Source organism: Anguilla anguilla, chromosome 19, assembly GCF_013347855.1.
Source record: "Anguilla anguilla isolate fAngAng1 chromosome 19, fAngAng1.pri, whole genome shotgun sequence".
Taxonomy (NCBI): domain Eukaryota; kingdom Metazoa; phylum Chordata; class Actinopteri; order Anguilliformes; family Anguillidae; genus Anguilla; species Anguilla anguilla.
Window position 1 is genome coordinate 16,372,262 of NC_049219.1, and position 21,594 is coordinate 16,393,855.

At 49.6% G+C, this 21,594-nt stretch overlaps 1 protein-coding gene across 2 annotated transcripts; it reads right to left on the reverse strand.

Annotated features, from left to right (window-relative positions):
* Nucleotides 1-308: 308 nt before the first annotated feature.
* Nucleotides 309-19,186, reverse strand: LOC118218679 (fibroblast growth factor receptor substrate 2-like). 2 transcript variants are annotated; one of them, XM_035401261.1, is made up of 7 exons: nt 18,802-19,186; nt 5,479-5,554; nt 5,068-5,159; nt 4,301-4,487; nt 3,763-3,921; nt 3,317-3,480; nt 309-3,168 (listed from the first exon to the last, which is right to left on the reverse strand). In XM_035401261.1, the coding sequence occupies exons 3-7, from the start codon at nt 5,131-5,133 to the stop codon at nt 2,137-2,139; spliced, it is 1,608 nt and encodes a 535-aa protein (XP_035257152.1). In that variant the 5' UTR covers nt 5,134-5,159; nt 5,479-5,554; nt 18,802-19,186; the 3' UTR covers nt 309-2,136. The 2 variants fall into 2 exon arrangements, with proteins under 2 accessions (XP_035257152.1, XP_035257153.1); XM_035401262.1 differs by lacking the exon at nt 18,802-19,186 and adding an exon at nt 17,302-17,614.
* Between the last annotated feature and the right edge of the window lie 2,408 nt (nt 19,187-21,594).

Below are 21,594 nucleotides of genomic sequence, written 5' to 3' on the forward strand. Positions count from 1 at the left end.
CCTGACAGCAAAGTGCTTCTATGCTGGATATACGTAAGGTGGGGTCCATCGCTGACTGTATTTGGCTCTTATATTCTTATAGCGACTGGTTTACCTGCTCAGACCTCAGCTGCAGCCAACTGTCAATCTGGTCCCGGTTCTGCGGAATCCTGTCTGGCGAATCACAGCTTTCCATTGGACGCATGTGTCTGCAGAACCGGGCGTGATTGGTGTGACCCAACTGTCACTCCGATAACTGACCAATCCAGTCAGCTGCTTTCGTAATTACTCATTGCAAAATAAAAATAAACAAAGACATGAAAATAATGCAGTTCAGATTTTTTTTCCATTTTTAATTTTTTGTCCCATTTTTATTTTGCCATGCTACAAAAAAAAATGTGTTGGCATGGATGGTATATCGTAAATATCAGAAAATACAACATTATGCTTTTTCCTCTTTTAAAGATACAAACATTTTGGCAAACTAACAGCCATAAGTGAAAATGCAAATATTAAAATAGATTTCAGTAAAAAAAAAAAAAAAAAAGTCTGTGACATCGTAACTGTGGCCTGTGGCAGGGCAGTTATAGATTTTATTTTCTGCATAGAACATCATGATTACACAGACTAGGAGTCGTTACCATGGCAAAGGCCAAGGCACTATCTTCACTTCAGTGGCAAACCTACAGGCTGCAATGCCCTTAAGTTCAAGGGGATTGTGGGAAACAGAGTCCGGCTGGGGGCATTTACTACAGTTTTATTGGTTTGATAAACATCTATTAAAACTACTTTTATACAATTCCTATATTTAAGAATCTTCAATGTACGTAAAAAAAATCTGTCCTTTTTTTTACGCGAGTTAGAATATATAATACATTTTACAATATAATACACTGTCAATGTAACCAATGAAAAGTTGGCCTTGAGACTGAACCTATTAAAAGTGTTTTGCATGTTTTGAACCTATTAAAGTGTTTTGCACATAGTAAACAGCTTTGTTTAAATATACATCTTCAAAATTTATCATTGCTGCCGTAAGGAGACTTGGCCTTACAACAAACTGCCATTGCCTAGTGAGACCCCCCCCCCCCCCCAAATAAAAGAAAAAAACAACAGAAAATCACTTTCTGGTTGGAGAGGAGACATGAGTGTTTGTATTTGACCAACGTAAAAGAACTGGTACATTAAACTGCAGCCATACCAGTGTAGTGTTACAATAGAGAAACTCCAACGTAGGTAACATGGAACAACAGCTAGCAGTATTCTTAATGACAAATTTATATTTTTAAATACTGTATTTACACTGACAGGCCATATCTTCATGATCCACATACAATAAAGCTTGCCCCTTAATTTCACAATGTCCCTTCATGATACAGAATGATTTCATATGAGCAGGAGAGATGAAACAGGGCTGGCCTTGTTTCATGTGTAATAAAGATACCTCAAACCGCTCGTCCATGGTACCTACACTGGAGTTACTCAGTAATACCTTCTTGTCCCCAAATGAGTCAGGATTGAACTGCACAGGCACGGCGTCTTAAAGTGTTACCCAAAGACTTCACGCCATTAGATGGTCCCTGGAGTGTCACCAGGACAAAACTCAGAAACACAAACAGAGCATTCTCACCCAAAAACAGGGTAACACGGTGGCCTTTGGCGACAGTAACCGGGCCCGTCCGGTGCAGGTGCTTACACGGGAAGGGGAACAGGTCCAGTAGAGCAGTGCACTATTCAGAGTACGTTTAGAGAGAGACGAGCAGCAGCTGTGGGTTCGTACCATGCAGAATGCACACACAATGCATTCAGACCTTATAACCGGCATACCATAATACCACAGGCACCAGGAGAAGGGAGTTTAAGACGGGGCAGCAGATTACCATGGCAATAAAACAGTGCCATACGGCAACAACCAGCTCCACTGCCCCCCTCCCTATCATGAAGGCACAAAGAACACAGTGTAGCTCCTCAGAAACGGGTTCAAGCCTGGGAAAAGTGTTTTCCTTAGTTTTAAATGACGACGTCGTTGTGTTTCCTTTATTATTATTATTATTACTTTGCGTTTGGGAAAGGAACCGCTCTGTGGTTCAGAGGGGCTCCGTCCCGCTGGGTGAGTGTAACAGAAAGGCGTGGCCGGGCGCGGGCGTGAGCGTGAGGTCACATGGGCAGGTCGGTGCTGTTGTGGCGGGTTTTCCTGGCGGTGCCGTCGTCCCGCGGCAGCGCCCTCTGCAGGCTGGACATGGCGGCGGTGCGCTGGATGTCGATGACGGCGTACAGTTCTGTCCGGCGGGTGGGCGTGTGGGGGAGGGGCGTGGTGGGGGTTTTGGGGGTGTGGGGCCCGCTGGAGTCCGAGCCCTTCTCCGTCTCCATCTCCACCTCGATGTAGTTGAGCTGCCGCGCGGGCTCGGGCGGGCCCGGCCGCCGGAGGTCAAAGGTGAAGACGGCGGGCGTGGCCGAGTCCCGGCGGCGGGCCGGCTCGGGCCGATGGGCGCTCAGCGGCACCGCCACGTTCTCCGTGTTCACGTAGTTGTGGGCGGGGTCCAGCGCCTGCTGGAGGAGGTGCAGGTGGTGCGGGTGGGGGTGGCCGTTGAGAGACGGCGTCTTTGGTGCGAAGGCTTCCTCCCGCTCCTCCTCCTCCTCCTGCTGGTGGGAGCTGGGCTTGCGCGCCTCCCAGACGGGCGTCAGGGCCGGCAGGTTCTCGTAGTTCAGCAGGGCGGTCCGCCGCTGGGCCGAGTTGTTAGCGTTCTGGGCGTCGGCGGGAGGGGGCGGGGCCGGCGGCCGGGCGCGGCGGGAGGGGGCGGGGCCGGAGCCGTTCAGGTGCTGGTAGGCCGGCTTGGCCCCGGGTCCGGGCCCCGCCTCCTTGCGCTCGTCGCTGTCGTAGCCCGTGTCCCTGTCGCCGGCGGCGCCGTTCAGGCTCCTCCCACCGCCCGGCGAGATGGCGGGTGGCTCTCCGGCTCCGCCCCCCTGCTCTGCAGGCCCCGCCTCCTTGGCCATCAGCTGCCGCTGCACGGGGGTGGGGCCCAGGACAAACTTCACCCCCGCAGGGTCCAGCAGCACCTGAGGCTCTGCCTCCGGAGGCTCCGCCCCCACGCTCTCAGGCTCCGCCCCACGCAGCTCCAGGGGGGGCGGGACGCTGGTCCGGCTCCGCCTCTCGTCCTGCATCCCTGTCGTGTTCACGTAGGTGTGCACCTGAGGGGGAGAGAGGGGCACCTTCAATACGCCCGAAAACACCTCAATCTTCCAGGACAAAACAAAGATCAGACAGAATGATTTATTATCTATTACTTGCACTATGAGTGAGTGTGAAGTTTGGGGGCGTCCCCGTGGCGACGCTCACCAGCTCGTCCGTGACCAGGAGGGGGTGCGTCGACTCCTCCCCCACAGAGGGGAGCCGGGTGCTCCCTGCAGAGGGGTGTCGGCTGGAGGGGCGGGAGGAGGCGTCGCCAAACGATGGGTACCGCGGGATGCCATTGGGCAAGGAGGGGGCAGCGTAGCCGGGCGCTGGGGCAGGGTGGGGGAGAGAGAGGGAAAGTGAATTTTTTTCAAATAATTAACCAAATTCTCTCTCTCGCTATATGACTGCCGGTAACACTCTTGCTGCCTCTATGCAGTTATATACAGTACAGCCCAAAAGTACCAAGCCACCTGTGGGTTTAAAAAAAACTAGGTAGAGAAGTTAATATTTGGGCATTTATTTAATAACAAACCATAAGTATGAACTTTTCCCCCCCAATTTTGCCTGCTATAACACAAAAAGGGGTAAGTATGTAAAAGAGCAGTTACTGGTCGGTGTGCGCGGGGTGTGGGGTATGTGGCTCTCTGGCGCCCCCTGTGGAGACTCCAGCACAGGCTCCTCCACCACGCTGATGCTGTTGCTGTGCATGATGTCCTGCAGCATGTTGAAGAGCTCCTCAGCACGCGCACACTTAAAGGCAAAGATTCCTGCAAACACACACACACACACACACGGTCAGCCTTATCCAATAACCTGCCCTGTACAAACACACACACACACACACGGTCAGCCTTATCCAGTAACCTGCCCTGTACAAACACACACACACAGACACACTCACACAGGGCAGTACGAGCAGGCCTAACCTACCCCCCCCTGGTGAACACACACAGAACCTGGGATAGAGAGAGAGAGAGAAGATAGAATAGAGGGAGAGAGAAGAGAGAGAGGGATGGATAGAGAGAGATGAGAGAGGGAGGGATGGATAGAGAGAGAGAGGGAGATGAGAGAGAGGGATGGATAGAGAGAGGGACAGACAGAGAGAGATGAGAGAGGGAGGGATGGAGAGAGAGAGAGCACACTGACCCTGCCCAGTCTGGCACCGCCGGCCGCTCTCGAAGGAGAAGAGGTTGGAGTCGTAGCCATAGCGACGCAGGCACAGGTAGGGCCACCTGACGGCGTGGCGCTTGCGCGTGTGCAGAATCAGCTCCTCCTCCGTCAGCTCCATCACTCCTGAGCCCAACTCATTCCCATCATCATCCACGTTAATCACCTGCAAGCACACAGCCAATCAGAGCACAGTACTGCACACGCACAGCCAATCACAGCACAGTCCTGCAAACACACAGCCAATCAGAGCACAGTACTGCACACGCACAGCCAATCACAGCACAGTCCTGCAAACACACAGCCAATCACAGCACGGTCCTGCACACACACAGCCAATCACAGCACAGTACTGCACACACATCTCATTCCCATCATCATCCACGTTAATCACCTGCAAGCACACAGCCAATCAGAGCACAGTACTGCACACACACAGCCAATCACAGCACAGTACTGCACACGCACAGCCAATCACAGCACGGTCCTGCACACGCGCAGCCAATCACAGCACGGTCCTGCACACACACAGCCAATCACAGCACGGTCCTGCACACACACAGCCAATCACAGCACAGTACTGCACACGCACAGCCAATCACAGTACAGTCCTGCACACACACAGCCAATCACAGCACAGTCCTGTCCACACACAGCCAATCAGCACCAAAATCCATACTCCCTATCATTCAGTACAGGTGAGACAGGGACGAAGACAGAGAGAAAGCCTGTCTATAGGGGCTCACCTTAAATTTGCTCTGATGGTTATCTGGGATCGACTCTTTGTCTGGACAGCTACAGCAGCTACCCATGACTTCTTTAGAGAACCATTAGATCTCTGAAAGACAGGAAGAAGGCATCAGTTTACAGCTATTGTGAGAAAAGAGAAAGCTTTAAACAGTTAACTCTCCATTCTATATACCTTTCAATAGCCTGGTCCAGACCTGAGTTATCATGGCGATATACCCTGATTTGGTTTGTGATACGGAAAACCCAGGGTTAAAGCTTAAATTCTCTTCCTGGCGCCATTATCTCACTTTGCAGAACACCCGTCTGGAGATTGAAGGCTTAAGTAAGTCAAACTTAGTTACTGCATGCAAAGTGCTTCTGCGCTGTGGCCACCAGAGGGCAGTGCGTGCTTAACATGGCTTCCTCACCTGGATCCAGCCATCAATATTCCTGCTTCCCTCCCGAGTGCTTTTACCACAGCCATGCTTCACAACACCATGACACCTGGAGGAGAGAGAGGGAGAGAATGAGAACACGAGAAAGAGAGATAGAGAGAGAGGTGGCGAGCATTCCTGTGGTGGACCTCCATACACTCCTCAGCACCGCAATTACAGTGTGAGAGAGAGGGCCTGGCCCCCGCCCACAGACCGCTGTGGATCAGGAGCGGGGCGGGGCCGGGCGGGGCAGGGGGCGGGGCTGTGGGGCGGGGCGGGGCGGGGCAGAGCAGGGGGGCAGGGGGCGGGGGGCGGGGCAGACAGCCTTAGGGCTGACTCTTAAATAGGCACTGTTGATGGATACCCGAGTAGTGCGTCTGGCTGATGAGGGCATTAATCAGCACAGCGTGGGCGTGGCCCTGGAAGGAGACACGCCCCTGAGCCAGCAGCGCCGCGGGGCCTCCGTCAGCACCCCCGTCTTACACCCTCGGCTCCTCGAGCGCCGCTCCAGCACCGCTGCGTTCCCCCTCGCTCTGAGCGAGGAGACCTGCCCTGCTGCTCAGACCCGCGCGCATCACAGACTAACGCTCGGCTGGGCTCAGCTCCACGCGGCAGCGCATTAGCGTCTGCGTAAAACAGCGTTGGGCATCGGCCGCTGATCCTCTCTCTGGCCTGAAACACGCACGCGCTTGTGTTTCTCAAGCCCTTTTTTTCAAGGGGTTTAACTGTAGTTGTGCATATTTCTGATGGGTTGCTAGGATACGCCTCTCCTGACTGTAATGCTTGAGCTCCACACCTCCACAGCAGAGAGAGAGAGAGACAGAGAGAGAGAGAGAGAGAGAGGGAGATGGAGAGGGAGAGAGGGAGATGGAGAGGGAGAGAAGGCCAGCCTGCAGGCTGTACAGAATGACCGTCCCACCGTAAGCCTATGCAGCCCGTCCCAGCCCAGCCAGTCACCTGACTGGCAGCCGCGTGCCGGGGAAATTCCCAGACTCCCCTGCTGGCTCCCAGCCCGAGTCCCACAGCACCACACCGCCCCCCTCCCAAACGCTGCTGCCCCCCTCACAATCTCTCCCTCTCTCTTCACCCTCTCCCTCCCACTCTGTGCTGCTTCAGTGTGAAAGAATCTCCAGCACAGGACACAGTCTAAGCTCTGCACAGCCGGCTGAGAGAGAGAGAGAGAGAGAGATTTGGAGGGAGGGGAGAGAGAAACAGGGAGAGGAAAAAACCGTCTAGCCCCAAAAAAAACAAAAAAAAAAAACACAGGAAAACCTGGTTCAGTGAGGTGAGGTGGGGGGGTGGGGGGGTGATGTCTCATATCTGAGGGTGGAGCTGCCTCGGGCTGACACGCTGTGATTGCTGGTGAATATTACTGCATCCCCTGATTGACAGGAGTCAGGATTCACCCAGATGTCCACTCCCCCGTCAGCCAAACCCTCACACTCAGTGAGCACCTGCGTAAACCTCACACGCTTTGTGTGCTTGTGTGTCCTTGTGCTTGAGTGAGTGAGTGTGTGTGTGTGTGCTTGTGTGTCCTTGTGCTTGAGTGAGTGTGTGTATGTGAGTGTGTGTGTGAGTGTGTGTGAGTGTGTGTGTGTGTGAGAGAGTGTGTGAGTGTGAGAGTGTGTGTGTGTGAGAGTGTGTGAGAGTGTGTGAGTGTGTGTGTGTGTGAGTGTGTGTGTGTGAGTGAGTTTGTGTGTATGTGAGTGAGTGTGTGAGTGTGTGTGTGAGTGTGTGTGAGTGTGTGTGTGTGTGAGAGTGTGTGAGTGTGTGTGTGTGTGAGTGTGTGTGTGTGTGTGTGAGTGAGTTTGTGTGTGAGTGAGTTTGTGTGTATGTGAGTGAGTGTGTGTGTGTGTGTGAGTGTGTGTGTGTGTGTATGTGTGTGTGTGTGTGTACAGCTATGTCAGCGCGTGCAGGAGGTGGGAACAGCAGCAGCGCAGCAGCAGATCAGAGGGGAGGTGCTGGGGAGTCAAACGGATTTACTGCATATTTGGGCCGTTTGATATTCTCCTTTCATCTCACAGTGAAAAGCACGGGCTCTGGCCTCCGGGCTCCGGCCTACGGGCTCGGGCCTCTGGTGCTGCTTTAATATTAAGAGCAACACAGCCCAGAATTCACAGCATTCCTGCTCAAGCCGGACCAACCAAGTCACCGTCAGACTACAAAATGAGCAACCACCGGACTTCCAGCGTGTTCTACACCCATCTCAGACTCGCAGAGACCGAAGGGCCAAATGAGTCCAGCGAGGCTTGAACAGAATATGGAAGCTAAATAAAATCTCTTCGCACCACATTTCCACAACACGGTGAAAACGTGCTGCAAACATCATGCGTTTAAAGTCAGGAGCTTTACTGCAGTGAGCACCGGGTGCAGGACTACAAATATCAGCTGAGTGGTTCCCTGCCCCGTTCCTGCAGGTTTTCATTTCAGCCCTAATTCAGCACCTAAATCCATCCCTGCTAATAGTTAGCAGCTCAACATGACACCCATTGGTGTGCTTGGTTAGGGGTGGAATGAAAAACCTACAGGACAGCAGATCTCCAGGAACAGGGCTGAGAACCACTGCTTGAGCCACTTTCACACACGGAACACGTATCACAGAACATGGAACACGGAACACGGAACACTGCTCCACCAATCTAGCAGCTTCACACGTCCAAAGCGACGTACAGTGAGTGCCGGAGGTCGCTAGAACAGCTACAGAACACAGGTCAGATAAGGTACAGCTCCCATCCCTCCAGGTATCCCAGAAGCCCCCAGTGTGCTCCATCTTCCTCACCGCAGCGGGGGTATAAATCAGCCGCGCGTGGGTGTGTAACCGCCATGCTAATAAGCGCTGAGGCCCCCCCCGCCCCCCCCCCGAGCGCACGCATCGGGCTCCAGACAGACACTGGGAAACCCGGCAGGGCGATTAATAAGAGACGCACTGGGAATGAAAGCACCTGGTGTGTGTGCGATAGCGTAGGGGCTGAGGACGACTAATTCAGCTCTGCAAATTAAACACACGGAAGACGCAAAGTGCATTAATTAGGACAACAGCCTGAAGCAACCACGAAGCACTAAATTCTGAAAGTTTCACACGTTAGAGGGGTAACCTACCCTTTTTTATGTCCACTTCTAATTGACAGTGGTTTCATATAGCAGTCTGTTGAACTTTTTAAACAAACGCAGCCGACAGGCGGTGATCGGTGAGCCTCCATTTGCTTACCGAGTTTAGGAATTTAGTGAGGTGCTAACAACGCTAAACAAAATGAAAACTGGAAACTACATGCAGAGAGGGTGTGCGTGCATGAGTGTGTGAGAGGGAGAGCAAGGAACTGGGGGACTGGACTACACACACGCACACACCTCTGAAGCAAATAAATGATGCAATAACACAACGCCACAACGCAAACAATGGCGCCTCAGTTGATGCGCAGAGATTCAGCAAAACGTCGAACGTGAGGCTCAACCGCTTCCAACAATACCTCACTACTGACACACTCCTACTGCGCTGAGCTGCACTGCCTGTGTGTGTGTGAGAGAATGTGTGTGTGTGTGCGTGTGTGTGCGTGTCCCTGGGTGTGTGTGTGTGTGCGCGCGTGTGTGTCCCTGGGTGTGTGTGTGTGTGTGTGTGTGAGTGTGTGTGTGTGTGCGTGTCCCTGGGTGTGTGTGTGCGCGCGTGTGTCCCTGGGTGTGTGTGTGTGTGTGTCTGGGTGTGTGTGTGCGTGTGTGTCTGCAGTTGGGGTCTAACGCCTTTTCAATGCACAATTGTGTCCTGCCTTTTCCCAGAACTGCCACCAAAAAACACTTCAGTACGCTTATTTTTCTCTGCACAATTTTCTAGACCCGTCCCTGCTGACTGGCACAGACAGACACACACACACACACACAAACACACACACACACACACACAGGCACACACAGGCACAGACAGACGCACAGGCACAGAGACAGAGACAGAGACAGACACGCGCACACACACACACGCACAGAGACAGACAGACAGATGCACACACACACACACACACAGACAGACGCACAGAGACAGAGACAGAGACAGACAGACAGACACGCGCACACACACACACGCACAGACAGACAGAGACAGACAGACAGACGCACACACATACACATACACACACACAGGCACATTCAGCAGCTGTCTATGATGAAACAGCCACACAGACTCTTTCCCAAAACAGTAAAAAATTCTCAAGAATGTGGTCTTTACTTCTGAGGACAAGGGTGTGGATTTTGAGGTGGATTCCCGCTCAGAGAGAACCATACAGGTTCCCCTCCCTCCACCTCCACCCCCCCCCCCTCCCACCACCTCTGCAGAGGCCTGTCCAATGCCAGCCAAACTCTGACTCACACCACTTGCATGCTGGGAGCTGTGCCGTGTCACCAGAGGTCATTCAGAATGTTCTCTGTAAGAAACCTTAATCACATGAAGCCCTCCTGGAAACAGTGAGTCAGGAACAGGCTCTCCTAACGAGCTGGAGCACGGAACCCAAATTAACGAGGCATTTACAAAAATCAGCTGCCATTCTTCTTTGGGATTTTTCTTCTCGCAGCTGAAGCAGACTATTTTCAGCCTTGCGGCAAAGACACAGCCGTATAATAGGACCGAGCACTTCACTGGTAAGTGCTTAATTGAGTTCAGTCGAGGCAGAACTGACTAGGGGACGTGTCTCACGCACTGTGAGGCCCCGCCCTGCACTTATGGCCAGACTCAAGAGCCAGAGAGAGTCCCAATTTTGTGTTCCTCCACTTGACGCAGCGGGCACAGAATGATCCTGAATCGCCGGGATGCGCCTCCCTCAAACCCATCGATCACCCGTCCCGCTCACGCCCACGCCCACGGAGCAGAACAACCCCACAGCCACCGAACACGCACCTCCATTACGGTCCCAGGCCCCGCCATTAGAGCCGCTTCATCCTGGACCCGCCGACCCGCCGCGTGCGCCAGTCTGGGACAAACATGCAGTCAGCGTGTGCCAGGCCTGTTCCTCAGGGCAGCACACGCCCGCCGATCCAGAGCCCCAGAGCCCCAGAGCCCCAGAGCCCCAGAGCCTCAGAGCCTCAGAGCCCCGCCTTCCAATTCCCTCATTACAGCGATAAAAATAAACCCCACGCACATGCTCAATCAGCACTTTCACTGGAGCCCACACGGGACTGCTCTCATGCCCAGGCTTAAAAACAAACAAACAAAAAGGAAGGATGTATTCCCGGTTTTCCCTCTCCTCCTAAATGGGAATGGGTCTCATTGCCTCATACGAGGTCCTCCGGGCATCTGGGAGAGTCCTGAACTGCACACAGCCCACCGAGCCGTGCAGACACGGGGTCAGGGGAGTGCACTTCCTGGGTGCACAAATAGACGCCAGGTATCCGACTGAGCTGCAGGGGAGTCGAGCGGCAAACCCCGTGGCTGGAACGGCCTCTCACCACGGCTGTGGGGCACAGCCTGTCCTGCAGTACAGCAGGTCCTGTACCAGACAGCAGGTCCTGTACCAGACAGCAGATTCTGTACCAGACAGCAGGTTCTGTACAGGCACAGCCTGTCCTGCAGTACAGCAGGTCCTGCACCAGACAGCAGATTCTGTACCAGACAGCAGATCCTGCACCAGACAGCAGATTCTGTACCAGACAGCAGATCCTGCACCAGACAGCAGATTCTGTACCAGACAGCAGATCCTGCACCAGACAGCAGATTCTGTACCAGACAGCAGGTTCTGTACAGGCACAGCCTGTCCTGCAGTACAGCAGGTCCTGCACCAGACAGCAGATTCTGTACCAGACAGCAGATCCTGCACCAGACAGCAGATCCTGTACCAGACAGCAGGTTCTGTACAGTACAGAAATGATGTAGACTATCAGTCATGTGACCGGGCACTTTTAGCTGCACATGTACGGCTGTAGTGCAGCTCATAATTTAAGCTGAAGAAAGGCAATGGGGTTGAACTCCAACACCATCAGAAAAAAAATACAAATCCCATCAGCCCACGCTCTCCCGTGACGGGGGCTCCAGGTTCGAGACTCAAGCCAGAGCTGACCTAAATTTAAAAGCCCTTTTGGAATACATATACAATAAAATAACGATTACTCATGAGAAATTCTGAGCAACACGAAGGATATTAAAATTTATTTCTCTCAGGAGACACATTTCTCTCCCCCTTTACAGGAGCCTTAGACATTTACTCCCGTCCATTTTCTGACTCATAAAAGCCCCGCATATTAACGCGAACGCACAAATCAGAGCCTTCGTGTGAACAGACCAATCAGAATCTCTGCCTCCTCCACCCATCAACATCTTTCATTTCACACAGCAATCACAACCAAATGAGAAGTTGGATCAGTTTAAAAAATGAAACATTTTGGTGAGTGTTGTGGGATAAAAAGTTTTCCTTGTGAATTTGAGTAGGGAGGGAAGATGATGTATGTTTCCATACAAAGGGAGGCATGAATCCAGTAAGACTCCATGAACACGCACACGCACGCACACATGCACACGCACACACACGCAGCGTGATCACACCAAATTCCTCCCTGGCTCTTGCCCTCTCGGCTGCATTCTTCTCCAAACAGGCCCCGTTGCCCAGGCGACCCCCACACTCCTATTATGGTCAGCTGGTCTTCTCAGGGGCTGTCCTGACTAGCGCCTGAACTTCTGTCTCACTTCAAACGAGGGGGAGACTCTAACTCCCACCCCCATTTTCCCTATGGGGGGGTTGAGGGGGGGCGAGGCCGAGCTGGGAGCAACAACAGAAGGGAGGAGTTTTTGGGGGAGGGGAGATTCAGTGGTCTTTTAACCACTCAATGGTTTTAACCCCCCGCATAGCAACAATATGTCCAGCCTAACAACGGTCATGATGATAAACAGACACCAGCCTGTATTAATGAAGACCATTAGCCTTTTTTCATTTAAAAAAAAATCATCCTGCTCAACTGTAGCCAATCCCGCAGGGACACTTTCATCAGCATGTCTGGCCAAATAATGATGGCTCATCCCACAGCTGTCAGTGACCTCTGACCTCTGACCTTTCTCTAAAACATGGCCAGTGCAGTAATAGGGTGTAATATAAGACTATGTAACTATGCAACCACAAATCTAAGAATTAGGAGCATACCAATAGTGGAAAGTAAAGATGAAGTGCATTTGATGAAGTGACCCAATTATATGCACCTAGCTCCTGAAAATAACACAGCAGAACAATTTATCATGATACATCACTACGTGCATTTAAAAAAATCAGCAAATGCATCTCACAAAGTTCAAATCTACCAGCTTGCATAAAACAGTCAGTTGAAAATGTAGACTGCATACCAAACATTCTCAAAAAAAAAAAAAAAAAACTGCTATTCCCATGAGCTGAGGAGTTGCTGTCCTTCCCTCAGACACACACAGTTCTGAAGACATGCACCCCCCCCCCCCCCCCCCCCCCCCCCCCATTATATTACATTAAACTTTATTTGGCAGTCGTTTATATCCAAGACGACATACATGGACTGCATGTGCGTCCCGAAGGTCAGTGGAGCTACGTGAGCTCATGCTCAGTGTGTGTGGGGGGGTGACAGTGCACAGGGCTCTGGAGGATAAGCAGAATCCCCATAATCAGGTTCAGCACAAGGGCCCATCATCAGGTTCAGCACAAGGGCCCATCATCAGGGTCAGCACAAGGGCCCATCATCAGGGTCAGCCAGACTATTTTATCTGTCTGGCCAGGTCACACAGTGACCCACATAGAGTCAATCATACTGGGGTGAGAACAGTCTCTCTCTCTCTCTCTCCCTCTCCCTCTCTCCCCCTCTCCCCCTCTCTCTCTCTCTCTCTCTCTCTCTCTCTCCCTCTCCCTCTCCCCCTCTCTCCCCCTCTCCCCCTCTCCCTCTCTCCCTCTCCCTCTCCTCCTGACTGAGAGATCTACACCCAAATGACTCATAAGTGATTCAGCCGTTCTCACTTGCTGGGTCCCAGCAGCCTTGTTTGCCGTTTGGCTGGTTGCCGGTACCGACAGGTTGCCGTAGTGACTGTGACACGCCAGCTAGCCTCAAGCCTCGAAATATGCCAGGGAGCCAAAGCCTGTAACCAAATTTGATCTCTCTGTCTGACAGAGTCTACAATGGAATTAGTACATTAAAAAACGGCCTGCAACATTAGGCAACTGCATTTATTGCAAAAGAAACCAGGGTTTGAACACAAACACACACACTGTAACCTCCACACAATTGTCAATGTACCTGCACATCTCCACCACAATAAAAAGTTAAAGCTAGTTCTCACCTGTGTCAAATAATTTCATAGCATTCAGACATTAGTCTCCCACCCTCAGAGGCCAAAGGTCAAAAGGACAGCCCTCTCCCTCCATCTTTACCAGGACGTATGACACCATTCTCACTCAGGGCACATAAACAATAAGAGCAAAGTGTGTGAAGTGTGTAAAATGTCCCCATAAACACACTCTGTGTCAGCTGTCATTCCCTCAGTCCGGGACATGGAACACAGAAACGCATCCCGCATTCTCCCCAAACTCCCAGCCCCGGGCCAGTCTGCGCTGTTTAGAACACCCAGCATTCCAACACTCCACTGAGGGAGAACTGGAATGGGTGTTGGGCTGAGTGCACTGCAGCTATGAGGCGGTGTTCATTGTACAGCAATCCGCAGAACGGGTCGGCCTGTGCCAACAGACAGCCCCCCCACCCCACCCCAGCACATCAGTGAGGGCTACACTTCCCAACTGACATCCCATACAACGTCCAAAATATCAACTACAACGTCCAATATCAGAGGAGTGCGTGTACAAGCCCATTTGTGACATTTGCTTGCTGAAGCTGAGAAGCTGGTTAACCGACCATCGACAGTTAACCAAACTTGACCAAAATAACAAAGTCCAGTCTTTAAAAACACACTTTGCCATCTTACTTGGTTTCCAAGTCCAAAGCAGTATTTCTCAGGCATCTTGCAAGCCACACGTCTAAAGACCCACAAGCCAGCACACCCAACACTGAAGTAAGCCTGAAAGAGAAATATACCAACCAAAAAAAATCAGACAGAAAACCTGGGGGGGGGAGGTGGGGGGTAAATTTATACTATTTGCTGTAATTTGTTTAGTCTTAAGCTACAGACGCTTCCTGGCTTACTGAGCAGCTGGGCTCTTGCTAGCAGCAGTAGCAGTAGCAGCAGCCCGAAACGGTTAGCTTCTGTTACACACAGAGCCCGGCTTGTAGACCTGACTCATAAATTAGGCCCACATTGCATTAGGGGTAATTACATTAACTGCCAGGGGTTCAAGTGAAAGTAATCCTTTTTTTGGGAAACATAGTAAAGCCACCCCCCCCCCACACACCTTTATTCAGTTTGGCAGCTCAACCAAAACCATGTCACGTGACATGTCAAATCAAATCTATTTTATTTTTGCTGCGCTTTTTAGAACACTGTCACAAAGAAGCTTTACAGGGAAACAGAAAAAGAGCAAAAAACCCTCAAATAGCAAGCAGGAGGTAACACGGGGAGAAAACCCTAACAGTTGTGAGAATAAACTCCCCAATGGGGTGGAAATCTCTGGAGGAACCCGGCTATAGAGGGGGAGCCCATCCTACGCTGGCCAGCCTCGTGTCTCCTGATTAAAGCAGACTTGAGCAGAGTAGGACGTGCACCCGTAGACTCGTCAGAGGGATGGACACCGTGCACTAAGCTGACCTCTGCGACCCCGCGGCTGCGCAGCTCAGCTGCCGATCTGCGCAGCGGAGAAGGCCGAATGCGCGTCCGTTCCGAGTGGAGGAGAGAGAGGAGGCGGCAGCAGCGAGTCACAGCTGAGGCATCCCAACAGGGAGAAAAGGGAACAAGGTGCATGAGCCAGGATTAAAACCGGGGTGCCCCACACAGAGATCCTCCCACCCGCCCATACCGCCATGTGCATGGCGTCACACACACACGTCAGTCTGTGTGAACAGTGCCTTAGCAGGACCTGTCAGGGAGAGCTGAGTCACTGGGCAAACAGCAGCAGCATCACCAGGCCCTTCAGACGGGGCTACCAGGATACCGGAACAGCACGTCTGACTCAAACGCCACAGAGCCGGCCTCCACGCCTGCAGGCTCTGAGCCCAGTGCGCACATCAGGACTGACCGTACGTCTGCGACTGGCCAAAACACAGGCAAAAGATAGGCAGCAGCACAGGCAGTGGCACAGGCAGCACAGGCAGTGGCACAGGCAGAACACAGGCAGCAGCACAGGCAGTGGCACAGGCAGCAGCACAGACAGAACACCGGCAGCAGCACAGACAGAACACAGGCAGCAGCACAAGCAGAATACAGGCAGAACACAGGCAGCAGCACAGACAGAACACAGGCAGCAGCACAAGCAGAATACAGGCAGAACACAGGCAGGAGCACAGACAGAACACAGGCAGCAGCACAGACTGGGACGGGCGGTCACAGTGGGTTGTTTAGCTGGGTCGACCCTCTTGTGACACAGGGGTGCAGTTCTCCTCATCATAGGCTGCTAATGACCCAGCTGAGGATTAGGCACACAACTGCACCCTGAGGGCAAACAACAGCACAGCCCATTCCACGGGCCATTTGCATGAGCGCGCGGACGAAAATGCAAACGACGCGCCGAGAGTTACAGACGAGCCGCGGGGGATTGGGGACGCACACACGCGCGCCTCCGCCACAGTCACGCACGTACCTGCAGATTTCACTACGAAAACACAGCGCTTTCCCTGCCCCAGAGCCGAAAACACAGCGCTTTCCCTGCCCCAGAGCCGTAACACAGCGCTTTCCCTGCCCCAGAGCCGTAACACAGCGCTTTCCCTGCCCCAGAGCCGGTCCCACCGGCGGCAGCTCCGCCAGCAAAGCAGCACCAGGCAGAAAACCAAACCCGCGTTCTGCGTGCGTGCCACTCACACGCACGAACGAGAGCCGTGCAAATCCGTTTCTGTGCACACCTTTCCCAGCACATGTAGGAAATGTAGTTTCCTTCATTTTGATTTAACTGCTAACAAACTGTAAGCGACCCTTGCTTTCAATGTCAGACAAAAAAAACACACAACTTCACCCAGCGCAGTGACCCTCACACGTGCAGTGACTGCATGCTTGTGTCGTTCAGCTACATGGACTTTGATCCTTATCAGTGACCCGCTGGAGAGGCATCCTTACCACCGCAGTGTGCGGCAGCCTAATTATAGCCGGGGTGGAAATAAAAAGGGATTCTTCCGTTTCAAACCTGAGGAGAACACACTGAAACGCAAAGTGGGTGCAGCTCTCTAAGGCTCACAAAGTTACCATTATCAACTACCCTGCATCACTTTCACTTTAATTAAAGCAGATTTCTCCATTAAAAGTTGCCTGTCAACTCAGTTCATCAAAGTTAAACTCATTTCTGCATACGAGGGCTAATTTGCATTACAGTGATAATGTCCTTTCTTTGGTGACAGGTGCAGTGGAAACACGATAATGCCCCAGCTCAAACACTGCAGAGCTTCCATTTAGGCTAGTGCAAACAGAAAAGGATTAAGGAATTACTGAAGAAGTCGTTTTATTAAAAACTATGGATGCAAAAATATAGTCCATATTTATAAAATGATAAGTAAGCTGGATGCTCTCCTCTCGGTTCAGCTGACAGACACAATGCCCTTTCCTTTGCACCTACCCTGAAAATGCAATCATACCGTTTATAAAAAGGAATGTCCACGCTCCAGCTGCTTCTGCACTCACAAAACCCAGTTCACAGGTTCAGCAGCTTCTTCTGGAGATGCAGAACGCACTCCAGGAACACACAGCAGTCATGTGACCTGTGGATGTGCTGTTTTACATGTCGAAATCAGAAATTAAAGTTTTACCACAGTGGTGGGCAGTTTCCAGTCCTGGAGGGCCGGTGTTCGTGTGTGTGCTGGTCTTTGTTTCCACCAATTACCCTGGCCAAATGAGCTAATTGGCTGCATACTCCAGCACCAGTTCACTCAGATAAAATCACGGTAAAGCGTTTCATACAGAGACACGAGAACAGACTTCGGCTCTCATTCCTGCGCATAGAAAAAAATGCACCTAAATGTCATAAATGGCATAAATGTTAGGGCTTAATTAAGTAATGAAGGCCAGAAGTCGGCATGCAAACCAGAAACAGACCCAGTCCCCGTTGCTCAACTCAGTTCAGTAACAGCGGTTCCCAAACCTCTCCTCCTGATCAAGCACACCTGATGCCACTAATCAAGGACTAGATGGTATCAGGTGTGTTCGAGTTGGAACACATCGAATACCTGGATCCCGGGGATACCCAGGGAGAGGTTAGGGAAAGTACTGCTCTATTGCGTGCAGCTAAGCTACTTGATAAGTTACCGTAGGTGACTGGATGAAATGACAACATACATACGCCATCAAAGCCCATGTAAAGATTTGAATCAAGTCCATATGAATCATAAAAATCACATAAACATGTTATTTTGCAACCGATACTGTGGAGCAGATACAAGTCAGTCCATTTCAACATGCACTTAGCGTTGACTCGGAATTCATGGTTTAGTTAGACTGGCCGAAAACGTAGATAATTAGATGTAAAGTAACTCCAGGAATATTAAATAAAGAAAATAATTTCCAAAAAGCGTCACAAACTGAATTTGAACTGCAGTAAGTTTTTGAATGAACATCCAGGCCAATTTAAATGAGCCCACAAAAACAATGAAATACTGGTTAATTTAGCGAGAAAGCTAACGAAACAACTTCGCAAAAAACAGTATTTCGCCACTGCGCTAGCAAACAGGCTAACTGTGTTCGTGTAAAACTTTGATGAAGTGGCAAATAAGTTAGCTCGCATTAATAAGTAAAATAGGAAAAGTGCATTAACTCGCTTCTTCGCAGTTAATTTTAACGTAGCTAGTTCGTTAGCTCAGTTGAAGAGTTCATGTTAGCTAAATGTTAACTTTGATAGCTAACTCGCTGTGTAGCTTAGTATGCTAGCAACTAATTTTATTCGTCTAGCCAGCTATGCTAATGAACTAACGCTTCCCTACAGCGGAGTGATTCATTGCGCTTCCCAGATTTGCAGACTTATCCATCAGGCTACCTACCCCGATAAGCCTTGTTTGAGCAAATTCGGCTAATATAGACAACCTGGTGAAAGTTTTGCCGTGAAAGGGACCAGCGCTGGTCTCTAAACAGCCTTCGCAGCGAACAGGCGAGCCAGAGCGCACAGTAAATCTGTCATGGACTCAGCCAGCTCACAGGACGGCTGAGAAAAACATGCAGTTGCAAACCCAACAAAGTGTTCAAATTGCCGCAGTAACTGAGCAGGAAAACCCCCGTTCAGTATTTCAGACCAATTAATTCAACGTGTGGTTACTTACTGTAGGAGAGTTTTTGCAGAATTGGAAGAGTGGAATTCCAGTGGAAACAGGGTGGCCAGGACCCCTTGTTCTAAACACTTTCCGTGAACTAAATCCCTGCAACTCGGAAAAAGAGTGCGGACCAAACTGTGCCTCTTCTCTCCCTCTCCAGACCCCTTTCAGAGCGCCAAAAAACTTTCCAAAAAAGACTAATTTTACTCTCCAGAAACAAATTCAAAACTTGTAGTCGCTCCCGGAATATCCTTTGTACCGCATAGTCGGTGTAGTAGAAGACAAAATCAGCCTAAATGTTTGTAAACAGTAGGCTAAACTAAACCACGCCAGTTTGTTCCCGTACTCGCCCTGCTTGTAAATCGCTCGATCTCGTAGCAGCTCGAGCGCTGGGCCTCAATCCACTCTGCATAACTGCATCCGGGTCGCCGTGTGTTTTAAAAGTTCGGCTGTGTGCTTGTCTGTTCTGGGCATTGTCATGTAATATTTTATTAAGGGTTAAAAATCTGACCGGACGGTGTAAAACTTTTTACAGCAATGTTATTTATCTGAAAAGGAATACATTTTTAAACGGAAATCTGAAATATTTGAAAAAACAAAAAACAAAAAAACAAACAAACTTCCAATGACTTTTAAAACTACTTGTCAATCTCAGTTTCCAATGAGAGGCTAATATAGGTTGCACATAAACATGGTTTTTCAAATTATCCAGGCTTTCTTTAGTGACACTACTTTGTGCAAGATTTTGTTAAGCCACTGCCCAAACAATGTATGCGAAAATGATCCCCTCAATTTCACATTACTTTACTCCTTATATTAGATTTAGAAAGTTGGAAACAAGGTTAGGCAAGGGTGCAGTTACTTGAAAATGTCATGACCTATGCTTTGGTCTCAGACAATGAGAGCATAAACTAGCCTTGTCCTTTGCCTGATGCAGTGCCATGCCAACTTGTACTGAAAATAACCGGCAGCCCTCTCCACACACAAAAGTAATTCATACAGATTTCTTTCCTTGACACAAACATGAATAAAATCCCCTATAGTAACAGATGAAAATGCAGAACCACAAACAACTTTCCATAAAGAAGAGCCGCCCCAATTGTTTTGGTGGCCCTAAGTGCTTCAACGTAAAGCACACCCACCACTTAAACTTGAAATGTGGGGTCCAGGGATGGTTGTGGTTCTCAGTGGCTGCAGAGTGTAATGTAATGTAAAGAGAGTGTAATGTAATGTAATGAGTGTTTATGCCAGCAGATCAAGAACATATGCACAACTTACCTACCAATATGTCTGCACTTCTGAAATATCACACAAGCACGAAGTTGGATCTTAATAAGATTGAGACTGTGTAGTGTGATTATAATTTTTTTTATCTATGTCTTATTTTTTGAATTTTTGTAATCCTTTTAGATTTGATCAAGGAGCCGCATAGTATGACGATTTAAAGTGAGCAACGTCAGGAGAATCTTGTGGTTTCGGCAGAAGTAATTACGGCTTAGCTTCCTTGCAAGCGTCCACACCCTGTGCCTCACAGTCACGCCTTCACTTTGGTAATGAGTTAAAGAGACCTGCAAATCCAGGTAAAACGAGGTTTGTTTAGGTCGAAGCCGCAACACATAACATTGTAATGACGGTGGAGGATTTCCCCAGATCCACAAAGGCTAATTTCAGATGGGTTTCTGAAAACTCGCTGTAAAAAACGTGAGTGAGGGCTTGAGTGTGAGGTTGTGTTTGTGCGTGTGTTTTTTTCTGCAGGGAATCGACCTGATAACACTTTGCAGTTCATAACTCCACTTTCATTTTTTTTTTCAAATAAATAAAAATAAATCACGATAGCACATTCTCTGTTCTTCCCACTTAAGTGCTCCAACAACTGAATTATTTGACTCCAGCATCTCCATATGGTTCCTATTCAACAACTACAGCATCTGCTCCATTTCCAGTCATTTGCAAGGCTTTGCAAAAAGGGAGGAACATACATTAAATACATACAGCCTAAAATCTATTTTTAGTTCAGTTTTTATATCTGAAATATCTGGGATGAGGTGTCTTAAAAGCAGAATTTGAACAGATGACTAAATTCAGAGGGGAATTAGCACCCCCTCGTGGTGAGACACATGAAATGCAATAACTTGATTATTAAATTCAGAGGGGAATTTTTGGTTTTCTCCTTATTTAACACCATTTGGTACCCTCTCGTGGTGAGATACATGAAATGCAATTACTTCTTTTCTAAATTCAGAGGGGAATTAAAAAAAACAAACATTTGGCGCCCTCTCGTGGTGAGATATATGAAATGCAATTACTTGACTCCATACCCCTCTTTTTCAGTAAAAAAGGACTAAATTCACTCATATTTCCTATAGTGAAGACAAGGGGTAATTGTTATCTGACTTTAGTAAACTAATATTAGAACACACTTTTCTGGAATAACTTACTTGTGGATTTTTAAAATAACTTTACATTTTTATTAACCATAGTGACATGTTATGGGTCAAAACTGACCTGTATAGATCTATGTTACAAAAAAAGATAAAATGTCTTCTTTTTTTCTAAAACCAAACTTTATTTTGTTAAAAATAATAAATTCAACACAAGAGGGTTTCTCAAATCATATCAAGGCAGTCCAACTTACCTAAACAAAGGTACCAACATGAGTATCTATTTGTAACATAAAAAATGTCCTGTTATTTGTCTGAATAATAATACATATTCAAAGCTCAATTGAAGGCCTAAACAAATATTTGACTCTAACATTTTTTTGCCAAAGGTTGCACAAGGTCTGATTAAAGGCTAATTGAT